We start from the raw sequence: 12412 nt of genomic DNA, 5'->3' as shown, positions 1-12412 counted from the left end.
CGTGGCTGAGGTAAGGGCACTCTTTATAGCCTGGAAAGCCTCATCTTGTCTCTGGGCCCAAGAGATGTACTGGGTCTTCAGTACTCCAGTGGTCCCCCTCAGCAGCCATTAAGAGGACCTGCCACCTTCGCAAAGTCTTTATCAAACTGGCGGTTGTACTCGGCGAGCCCCAGAAAGGCCTGGAGTTCTCTCACTGTTCGAGGGACTGGCCACTTCTAAATAGCAGCCACTTTTTCTGGTGAGGGTAGAACTCCATCTTGTGACACTATGTGGCCCAGGTACTCGATCTCTCTCTTGAAAAGGTGGCACTTCATTGGCTTCACCTTCAGGTTATGAGCCCGCAGTCTTCCGAGTACCTCTCCAAGCCGGGCAAGGTGCTCTTCGAATGAGGCCAAAAACACAATGATGTCATTCAGATAGATCAGGGTAGCCTCAAAATTTAAGTCTCCCAAACACTTTTCCATCAGCCGTTGAAACGTGCCCGGAGCATTGGAGAGCCCGAAGGGCATCCGGTTAAACTTGAACAGCACCATAGGGAGGATGAAGGCGGTTTTTTCTTTGTCTTTCTCTGCCACGGCTACTTGCCAGTATCCGCTTGCTAGGTCCAGGGTGGAGAAGTACTTGGCTTTCCCCAATGCTGTCAAGGATTCCTCGATGCGGGGCAACGGATACGAGTCTCGAACAGTGCAGGCATTGAGTTTCCTGTAATCTACACAGAACCGGATGGTCTCATCCTTTTTCTTGATGAGCACCTCCAGGGCTGCCCAAGGGCTTTGACTACTCTGCACTTTAACCTGAATCCAGCATCTGCCTCAGTAAAGTTTTCACCTCTTGATACATCTTGGGCGGGATCTGCCGGTATCGGTCTCGAATTGGACGAGCTTCTCCGGTTGGTATCTCATGTGTGATGGCTTCAGTACAGCCGAAATCCTCGGCGTGACGGGCGAATGCAGCCTGATTTTCCCACAGCATAGCTTCTATTGCTTGCACACGCTCAGGGCCCAGAGCCTTCACATCCACTTCCATTTGATCAAGGATGACCCGTCCACTCCACTCTGGGGATGGCATCTCATCGGCCCCGCAGCAACTGCTAGGATCCACCCCACACCTTCTTTCAGCGATAAAGACATCTCCTTCTGACTCACCACTTCACCCTTATATAGGTACACCAGGGCCAGATCTGTCCCTCGTGGCAAGATGACCGCCCAGGGGCCCACATTTAAAGCTGTTATGGGGACGTGTCCTCGCTGGACCACAGCTATCGTACGAGCTATCATGACTTCTTGGTCCACTCCTCCACCTACCACAAGCTGAACAATCACTTCCAACCCATCAAGGTTGCGATGTGTTCCCACTGGAAGGTATACTATAGTTTCTCGCTCGGGAGGGAGGTTCTTTACCAGGAACCCTGATGACCCCTATGGTCTGATAGGATGGCACACTCTTCTGCGTCCCACAGATGCAGATCAGTCGTTGAAGGGCTTCTTGAGTAGGCTTATGTGTAGTAACCTTCTTCCAATATCCATGTCCCCGTTTGGTATACATAATCTGATCGAGTTCACGTAGGATATTCATTCTCAGTACTACAGGCACATCTTTTTGATAGGCTTAGGGACTACCAGGATCCCTTTTTTCCCCTTCTTGCCCACAGATTCGAATATTCATCCACATGACCCCTGTGACCGGGATCAGTTGTTGGTTGGCAGCAAACAAGCGGATCAATGTCTCTTTTTCTGGCTTGGCCAGGGCCTGGAAATGCTGCTTGAAAGATGTTTCTGGCATCGTCGTCACTTGTGACCCGGTATCTATCAGGCAATCCACTAGATCTCCCTCGAATTCAGCACATAGGATGGGACACTCCTCAATCAAGTGTTCATTATGATATGGAGCGGCCTCTCTCCTCGCCTCCCCCGCAGAGTGACGCACTACTGCGGGGGTTGGTAGTTTAACGGCGGCTTGAGTATGGTTCCAGCAGTCTCTAGCAAGGTGCCCCCATCCTCCACACTCCCAGCATTGGATGCCTCCTCCTAGCTGGGGGGCACCTCGAGCCTGTCCTCGTGCCTCCAATGCCTGAGAGGAGGGGGCTTGCTCCTGATCCCTTATCGGTCGGGCCGAAGAATGGTACGGTGGGTCAGACTGTTGTAGTTCCCCCACTCTTCGATCCATCTGGGTCAGTTTCTCTTGCACATTGGCAAGGGACCGCTGCAAGTCTTGCACCACCTGGACTAGCACCTCCTGATGGTTTGGGTCCCCTCTGTTATTGGCGCCCTGGACACGCATCACCCCAGATGTGTAGCTCTCTTCTTTACTTCGGGCCACCGTTTCTGCTAGGATTTGACGAAACGTAAGAGCCGGATCTGCCTGGACCCGTTCTGACAGTGCTCGTCTCAAGGATGTGCTGTGCAGTCCCAGAATGAATTGCTCCCGAAGTATCCGGTCTTTAGAGCCCATGCCGCCAAATCCATCCGCCTTCTTTCTCTGCACCTCTGCTAACACTTCTTGCAGTGCTGTTGCATACTGAGAAATTCCTTCTTCTTCCCGTTGTAGCCTAGAAAAAGGTGTCTGGCGCTAGCATTCTCGCCGTAGATCTCTTCCAGGAACTTCACTAGCTCCTTCAGGGTACTGCGGGTGAGTTCTGGTTGTAGGCAGACGCTTCTATGGGCTTCTCCCTCTAGGGCAGTTAAAGCAATGTCCGCTTCAAGGTCTGGGCTGATGTTATAAATCTTCAGGGTGCTTTGCAGCTGGAACACCCAGTCGGACAGTGGCATATTATTGCCGTCAAACTTTCGTAGCACACTAAATATAATGCCCATAGGTAGTGTCCTTGCAGGGGTTCCACCAATGCCCACAGCATCTCCATTAACATTAGCATTCCTGCCGTTGCTGTCTGCTGCCTCCATCTTGGCGACAGTACCCTGCTTGCAGCGCCACTTAAAGCGATGGCCGGGGGACCACCACGGTGCAGGAAGACTACCGTACACAAGATGAGGTGCAAACAACAAAGGGTAGATTTATTGGAAGGCAAGAAATGAAGTGGATGAGGAAGATGCAAACAGGGGTATGCCATGGCAAAACATAATTTACAAGAGTTATATTCTTTAGCTTGTCCGTAAAATAGCACGGTGCTCCAACTGTTACAGAATCAACATACGTCACACAAGTAAATGCAAACAATAAACAAATAATGATGATACTCTACATATAACCTCTCTGGCCTTTACTGAGCAGACCTCACGGCTGCCGTGTTCTGACTATTGAAGCCTACACTAGGCCCTGACATGTGCACAAAACAGGAACAAACTCACGGTGATGTTGTGAACTCAGATCCAGTCTCGGGGGGGCGCCAAACAGTCCAGTATGGTGGTGCGCATGGCTTTCTGCCAGCTCCATGAAACGTGGTCTTCTCCTTGCTTCTGGGTCCTGGAGGTGCCCCTGGAAACTGTAAATCCCGTTCTCGGTATCTTCGTGGCTTCTCAAACTCACACAGGACAGCCACTCTCGCTGCACCCGGAAAAGTCTGTCAAATCTCACAAGTCCACTCTGTTACAGGCTGTGGGTCCTCTCTTGCAGAAAACAGCACAAGGCTCTCTCTGCAGCAGCTTCAGCTCACACATGCTGTTCAGGCTCCACCCCCACCCTTTGTACAGTCCAGTTCATTCACACAGCCTCTTGCAGGGGAGAAGCAGGACATTCCGTCACACCAGACAAGGGGGTGCAGTCTCTTAAAGTGATAGCGTGTTCCTTACTGTCCATAACAGCATCACCCTCTTACAAACGCACCGATGACCCCTGATCATGTGACGGGGTCACCGATGCGCCCATTTCCGGCCGGATCGTCGGAAGCGCTTGTTAAATGCCGCTGTCAGAGTTTGACTAGTTACTAGGTGCAAGCGAATGGCGATTCCGCCTGCACCTATTGCGGGCACATGTCAGCTGTTCAAAACAGCTGACATGTCCCGGCTTTGATGCAGGCTCACCATTGGAGCCCTCATCAACGTTGGGGTTCTTCCATCAGACGTACTATTCCATCCGATGGCAGAAAGGGGTTACAAAACAGACCGCACACAGACACAAAAACTGATGTGTGAAAGGAATCCTAGGTTGAGATAATCTCTTAATGTGGCATCCACATTATCACTGTAGTTCATTGTGGACTGTAGTAGAAAATTTGCTCCATCAAGTACAATCCCAAGTGTTGGATGTTGTGGTGTAATGCAGCAATCACTGGGCTTTGGAGCTCAGGACACTTGTTCTGTGGAGTGACGAATCACACTTCTCTATGTGGCAGACTGAGGGACGAGTTTGTCTATGGTGAATGCCAGGAGAACGTTACCTGTCTGACTGCATTGTTCCAACTGCACAGTTTGGTGGACAAACCAAAAGCATCGACGTCAACCCCATCAAACTAGTGATGGGCAGTCTGGATTTTTTTGGTGATTAGGATCACTTGGTTCTGCTCAGGAAAAACACCCGTCTTTTTAGGATGCTAAACGGACCCCTATTAAATATGTGTTCACCATATGGTGAACACACATTAAAGGAGAATTTAACAAAGCTGAAACCCCGCCAAGTCCCTGCCAAAACCCCTCTTACTTGCATTCAGCCAATATAATTGATGGGTGGGCGCGGTTTGGATCAAGTGGGCAAGGTCTCAGTCTTCGAAAACCGTCATTTTACGGCCAGTGAGTGCCATTCAGAAAATTTAGCGTCTCTCACTGGGGTACCACCATTGTTTGCAGGAGAGTGCTGGCTCTTTGTCTCGGATCAGTCACAATGAACCATCACTACATCATACACCTTTGGGTGGTATTAGAAAGAAGATTGTGAGGCCGGCCCTGTCCTCCAGCATCAGTGTCTCACAAATGCTCTTTTGGATGAATGGGCAAATTTTAGACTTCCAAAACCTTGTAAAAAACCTTCAAAGAAGAGTGGAAGCTGTTATAGCTGCAAAAGGGGAACAAACACCATATTAGTTTGTATGGATTTAAATAGGAGGTCATAAAAGCTCATGTGTGTGAAATATGTATTTTTTGCCCATGTTCTTTATGGGACAAAACCCATTTTTTCATGTATAGAATAAGCCCTGAATTCACTGTAATTCTAGATACACATATCCATACTATACAAGAGTCTACAATATGCATACACATTATAACAGATTCTTTATGCCGTTATGTGTCATTTGCTCTTTTGTTTGAAACCACATTTACATTTCCTCCATATATTTATGTCAATTGTCAAAACTAGTTTTCTGGAGCAGATTTCTCTCCCCTTATTAGAAACCCATCTTTCGTGTACAGATCAGATTTTAGATGTCTATGATTAATGCCAAGTTATGACTGAGCTGGTGTCTCTGATTGATATTAATAATTCCATATTTCTTGGAGTACATCCCAGACTTTGTAGGCATTTAATTTTAGACGATGGAGACATTTGTTTTTCTTGTCAAACTAATCATGTTGGAAATCTGTTGTAAACACCACCCACTCAGTAACATTTCATGAAGCAAGTGTTGGCAAATAGAAGCTTTTCCATTTTCCATGAAAAATAAATAAAAATCCCTGAGTAAACTGATAAGAACCATGAAGGTGAAGGCTCTAAGAACCAGAAATGTAAAATAATATAAGTGAAGGTTCTGAAAGCAATGAAGAAAAATGTGACTGCAAAGTGCTAACATTTACATGACTCACGTGGCACTAGTATAAACTAAAGAACAATAGTCACGTGGGCAGAGTGGTCTCCACCAGATTGTTCCGCTACAGCACTGACATCTTGAGTCTGTTCTAGCTGTGAGATCATGGAAATGTATTTAAATGCGTCCACCATCTAAATAAGGCCAATATCACGCTTGCGAGTGCAATGTGAGAAACTCGAATGAGTCTCTCTCATCGATACCCGGCACTGCCACCGGCACACGGGATCGGAGTGTGCAGCTGCATGTATTTCTATGCAGCCGCATGCTCCGGTCCCGAATGGCGGCGGCAGTGCCGGGTATTGAGGCGAGTTTCTCGCATTGCACTCACAAGTGTGACACCGGCCTAACTTTCACAATCCAAAATAATAAAAAGGCTTGTTCTGAACTTATATATTGATGACCCATCAATATCAGATTGGAAAGAGTTTGACACCAGGTACCCTACAGATTAGCTGTTGTGAGGTCAGATGTAGACAATAAAGGGTGACCTAAACCTTTGGCTCACTGGTAGTTCCTTGGTACTTCAGCTAAGATCCTGTTCATCTGAGTAGGAACTGAGCTGCAAATCGGCAACTAACCAGTTCAACCCCTCTTCACTATTTACAATATTCTCAGGCCACATTGGGTGATGACGAAGAACAGGAGGATGAGGAACAGGATTTTTTACTCTGTGCTACAGAGGGGATTCCCAATCCCTGCTTCATGCCTGTCCAGCATGGATGGCCTGAAGAGGAGGAGGCTATGAAAGAGAGGATGGTTAGTGCTCTTCCTGGTGAGGACACTGAACGTTTGATTCTTTGTAGTCTGCCACACTTGGCAGAGTTCATGTCCAGATGCCTTTCCCAAGGCCCTCACGTGAAAGACACTTTGTCCACCTTGAAATTCTGGCAGAGCACCTGATAACAGCTGATCGGTGGGGATGCCTTGTGTCAGACCCTCACTGATCTGATATTTGATGACCTGTGGAGCATAGATCACTATGACGATTGTGCTGTTTATACACTAAAGTTTTGCATTAAAATGGTGGTGTAAAATAAAAAAAGAGATATTGACCGTCTAGAGCTCCGCCCCTTGTCTGTGCACCGCTGCCTGTGGCTACCACTGTTTTTCTCCCTCTTATAGTAGAGGATGTCATGTTGTAGCTTTTACATTCAGTTCCAAACTAAAGATAGACTTTTTTAGTAGGCGGTGTTTAGCCTGTCACGTAAAAAAAAATGTTGTGAATCTGCAGATATGGGGTTAATCTGTAGGATAATAGTTTTTTGAAGCTGCCCGACACCCGCACCAAGAGCTCCACTGTCAGGAGGAAATTAACTTTTATTCCTCCCGGCAGCCTTGGGCTTTCAGTCATAGAAGCTTGAGTGGCACGGCTTCATTCACCACTCAGTGCATAGTGAGTGGCGGCTAAAACTGCACCCGGCACTGACTGATAGCAGGCTCAGCATTAGATCTGACTGTCAGTCAATGCTGGGAGTGCAGTTACAGCTGCCACTCACTATGTACTGGGCGGTGACTGAAGCCGCGCCACCCGAGCCTCTCTGACTAACAAGTCTGAGCCTGCCAGGAGGAATAAAGTTAATTTCCACCCGCTTCGGTGCTCTCAGTGCCAGCACCGCACAGTTTTAGAGTGTTATTAACCTACAGATTGACACCATATCTGCAGGCTAATAGCATTTTTTTTTAAAGTTGTCCAGTGTCAACCTTTTATATTGCAGTCCATCTCTAAGGCTAGTTTCACACTAGTGTTTATCTGGGCTGCGGAGGGATGTGGACTTCCTCCATGAAGCCCCGCCCACTGCCGCACCTCTTCGTTCAGTTCTGCCTACGGCTGCATGCGGCGTGCGCACCCTATCTTTAACATTGGGTACGCAGGCCATGCTGCTGTATGCGGGTGTATGCGGGTGATGGCTTGGTGGGTGGAGCCTCTGGGTGATGGCTTGAGCCTCTGGGTGGTGGCTTGGAGGGTGGAGCCTCTGGGTGATGGCTTGGTGGGTGGAGCCTCTGGGTGATGGCTTGGTGGGTGGAGCCTCTGGGTGGTGGCTTGGTGGGTGGAGCCTCTGGGTGGTGGCTTGGTGGGTGGAGCATCTGTGTGATGACTGTAACCATTATTCCAGTCAGAGCTATAGTGAGGACCTCAGAGTACAGTTGGAGACCAGCCAGTGAAACAGCCAGAAAACATGTGAGGGGATTATTTTTCCCCTTTCCAGCGGGCTGAATAGAGATGGACTGACCAGAAGAAACCTGTAGGATAGCATGAGGACTAGGACCCTTGAGATAGAGGGAATTCCCTGGTCTGCACAGCATCCTTAACCTACCAGAATACTACGCTGTGGCCGCAGGAGGAGTGTGGACCTGGAGGGTGGTCCCCCATTATGGAGATGGGATAACAGGAATCCTACAACATAATGAAGGTCAGAGGAAGGCGGGATATAGGGGTCTGCTGGGGAACATCACCACAGTGGGATAGAAGAAGAATCTATTGTGTCAGCTTGGATAACAGGATAGACTCTGTTTACACTTGCTGTTTATTACGCCTCATATGTGCCGTTTCCTGGATCTGTCGCTAAGTACGCATCTGAGGAACTTTGACATCTGCTCAAGTTATGTTATGCCATATATTGCTGTGATCATTTTTCGCTGTTTTACAAGTAAAAGTTTAATCTCTTATAAAGTTCCTCTGCCTTCTGACTCTCCTGTCTCTCTCCTCACCAACAGCACAATTAATGCCATCATTACCATCACACAAAGAGCGGGAACAGTAAAAGCATTAACCACTGCCATGTGCTCATTTTCACTGTGCACCAGAGCGCCAGGCAATGGGCATGGCCACCAAACCCCCTGTGGAGACACAGGAGTCAGTGGGTGTTCTCATTCGCTGGCCCGGATGTCTTTAGAAAGACTGCATGGACAAGGGCTCATACCACTGAATGCCTGTGCTCTCTCCCTGTGGGCAGAACTCTACACAGACAACACAGGGTGAGGGTAAAACAGTGTGGCAATAATATATTGAACCACCAATCACCTTTCCGCTGACTCGCTGGGATTAGAGCTTCTTCCAGTGCTGAATACCCCCACCAGTGGCTCCCCGCTTTTGGCAGGCCCCCACAGAAAGGAAGTAATGACAAGCTTAGGAAGCTAACCGAGAGCATTGAGATATGTGACCCGATTGTCCCAAACTGAAGTCTCTAAAACGTCCTTGGGGTTTCCGTGATGGTTAATGAAGCAGTCCTCTGTTCGTCCAGCTGGGGCCATAGTCCCGTAAGATGATATCCTGTAGAGTCACATGGAAGAAAATGCTCTTTATATAGGTCACAACTGACCTTCAACAAGCATCCAGAGGTCAGAGAGAGGTGTGAATAAGGCCAATCTGCATTGTTTGATTATGTAATCTATTTGCATAGTTTTTCCTCCTCTGTTTGGAATGCCATCAAGCTGTCTGGCATGGACAATGTATGTAATCAACATATCAACAAACATAATTGTTCAGTGGCCATGTATTACTGTTTTGCAAAGATAGCAGAAAATAAACTGTAGTAGATAATATTACAAGTAAATATTCGTCCTGCAAGAAGAGTCAATACTTCAGACAACAGTTTATGATTCTGGGCCTACTCAGTTAATTAAAAATAAATACTGTGTCGTCACACCCCCATGATAGCAAGAAAAGATCTGACCCAAGCCCAGTGTACTGGGTGCCCTGCGCTCAGGGTGTCACAATAATCCCGCAGTGTAAAGAGCATGTTGATTATCCGTCGAAAGAGCAAAATGTTTATTCGTTGGATGAAATTATGTTTTCTGTTGCACAAACTGTCCTAAAAGCGGCTTTTGAAAGAGGAGAGGGTGAGGAATGCATTGATACAGCAGAGAGGAGAGAGAGCTGGGAGCACCTGCATTCATTACTGATGTTACACTGCGCGCACACCAAAATAATCTTTTACAGCAGCTCCTACTCCGTCCAAGTCAACGCAACCAGTCAATACAGAGGGAGATGACGGTCCATGCTAAATGAGGGATCAGAGTGGTGCATCAAATCTCTTGGTCACAACTAAGGGTGCAACGAACATCCTAATTTGCTTATCACACAAAATGCTATTTATGCACAAGACTATGGTCTTTCGATGGGGTAAGTTCTCTATATATAAAAAAAAAGAGTATATTTCAGCTCACCCTTAGTTCATCTGTCGGATGTGGTAAGTATCCATCCGAGCACGGAAACAAAGTGTTGCTGCCACAACACTGGACGACGTGTAGAGAAAGGAAATGTGGATCCAGCTCCAGGAATAAAATGTAAAAACTTTATTATTTCACATTAAAATGCTGCTGAGACATGACCGGCTGGACGCGTTTCGAGCAACAAATGTGCCCTTAGTCCTCAGTCATTGAGGACTAAGGGCACATTTGTTGCTCGAAACGCGTCCAGTCGGGAGCTGATTGCTCTCCTTTAACCACTATGCCGGTCATGTCTCAGCAGCATTTTAATGTGAACTAATAAAGTTTTTACATTTTATTCCTGGAGCTGGATCCACATTTCCTTTCTCTATAAGTTCTCTATATACCATAACTATAGGCTTAGTTTAAATAGTGATTTTGGGGTGATAGATTTTGTTTAAAAAAATGTCACCAAAAGTGTCCATGTCATTTATAGTTACATAGTTGTATAGGTTGAAAATAGACCTAGGTCCATCAAGTTCAACCTTTTTCCACCAATTACATTAATTTTACTATAACCCACAATGTTAAATGTATCGCGAAAACCATCCAGCCCTTTGTTTTTCAAAGCTGTTCTATTGTCTACCAGTACTACCTCTTGTGGTCGGCATTCCACATTCTGACTGCTCTAACTGTAAAGATCCCTTTCCTATTTATCTGCTGGAATTGCTTTTTTCCCAACCGTAATGAGTGCCCCCTGGTCATTAGTATGGTCTTAGGAAGGAATAAGTCATGTGCAAGTCCTCTCTACTGGCCGCATATATACTGTATTTATATATTCAAATTAAACAGAAAAAAGAGCAGTGATTGGAACTAAACAAAATCCTTTTTGTTACAAGAGTGCTTAAACGAGAAACGTTAATGATTAAAAATGTGACCACATTTTTATTTCTGGCAACATTAAAACATATTTTAGACTTTCACACTAGTATGAAGGCTGAAAAGGTGCAGCAAGAATGTCTCCTATAATGTATTATTAAATATATACATGCAATGCAACCTGAAGTACACAACGCCTGTGTGTGCTGATAAACGTTCAGATACCCCTTCTGAGCAAAACAATACCAGTCCAATGAAAAACTAGTGCCTCGCACTTCTTTATGCTTACAAAATGTTTCCTCAATCAAAAAGCAAAATTACAGCCATCAACCAGGGGTGGACATACCATTGGTGCAAACTGGACAGCCGCAAAGGGGCTCACGGTCATCGCCAAAGACCGTGGTATTGTGCGTTATGATGTGCTATTGGCCCATATATTGTTCTTTTACTGCGGCACTGTTCCCTGTGTATATGCTCCTGGCATCAACATTCGTTGCATATTATTTACTCATGAGTCCTCAAAGTATTCCCACTGCAGTGCTGTGCACATCCGCAGAGACAGCACCTAGGGGGAAGTCCAGCATCTGCACATTCTGTGCAATGTGCAACATTTCAGGCGACATTTCCGCCCCTTTCTAGCTTTTATTCATTCTCCCTATTTTTTATTACACATTATGAGCCCAGTGTTTTATGCTTTATTAAAACATATGTTAAGATTAATAACTAAGTTTTCTTTTAATTTTTTAGACTTGAAGTGATAGATGAGGATAAAGTTGTGTTATCGTCATCGTTAGACTGTGCAGCGCGGCTCTGGAGCATGGATGGAGAATTCATAGGTTAGTGTTTGTATGTGTTGCTAGAATCGTATCGCACTTTTTGCAGGTTAGTAATTGTTTTTTAATAATACTGTAAGAAGTGTCTAAATCACTGCGTCTCAAACCGTGAAGCACCTGCAGCTTATTGGTGAGGAAGGAACTTTTAACTGGAGCGATTTTATGCCTCGTAGGCCTCGCTGTACCTGTGCTAGTCTCTTCTCCAGCAACATGACTGATTTCTTTTGTGTATATTTGGCCAATGATAAGGCCTGGGTAGAAAAAAAAAATACTGAACACCTTGGACTCAATGGCTGGTCAATTAAAGTTAATCTGTCAGCATGTTTTGCTACTTAATTTGAGAGCACCATGATGTGTTGTACTTTCACTACAATCAGTGTTTCATCAGCAGATTATCACTAGTACTAGGTGTTGTGTGCAAGCCAGGCCATTTCATCTGTGTAACCCCGCCCCCACTACTGATTGACAGCTTGCTGACAATGTACATTGTACACAGAAAGCTACCAATCAGTGGTGTGGGGGCTCAGCTTTCATAGCACTGCTACATCTTCAGCAGAGAAAACAGGGATTTTATTAAATCTGCCCCAAACAGTCCTGTAAGTGATACATCGGTGAAATCAAGGCATCTGTTACTACATCAAGCTGCTCTCGGAGTCCATAGCGAAAACCTGCTGACAGATTCCCTTTAAAGTGTAAATGTCATAAAAAAACGTTTTTATATGTTACAGATACAGAGATACAGCATGTTGTTGCTGATTGGTTGGGTTCCGGACCTCAGACCCCTTCAATTGGTCAAAACGCTGCTCTAAAGTGCGCAACCCCTGTATGAGCTTTGTGCACAGACCAGTGTGCAAGC

General features: G+C 46.2%; 1 protein-coding gene across 1 annotated transcript in view; it reads left to right on the top strand.

Moving 5' to 3' along the window:
• Positions 1-12412, top strand: part of LOC138671096 (cilia- and flagella-associated protein 337-like) — a 262921-nt gene that overhangs the window by 232668 nt on the left and 17841 nt on the right. Inside the window, exon 27 of the mRNA XM_069759005.1 lies at positions 11471-11559. Within this exon, the coding sequence (XP_069615106.1) occupies positions 11471-11559 (89 nt within the window). The remainder of the gene's footprint in view (positions 1-11470; positions 11560-12412) is intronic.

The sequence above is a fragment of the Ranitomeya imitator genome, chromosome 3, assembly GCF_032444005.1.
Source record: "Ranitomeya imitator isolate aRanImi1 chromosome 3, aRanImi1.pri, whole genome shotgun sequence".
Classification (NCBI taxonomy): Eukaryota; Metazoa; Chordata; class Amphibia; order Anura; family Dendrobatidae; genus Ranitomeya; species Ranitomeya imitator.
This window is presented reverse-complemented; position numbering and strand designations above follow the sequence as displayed.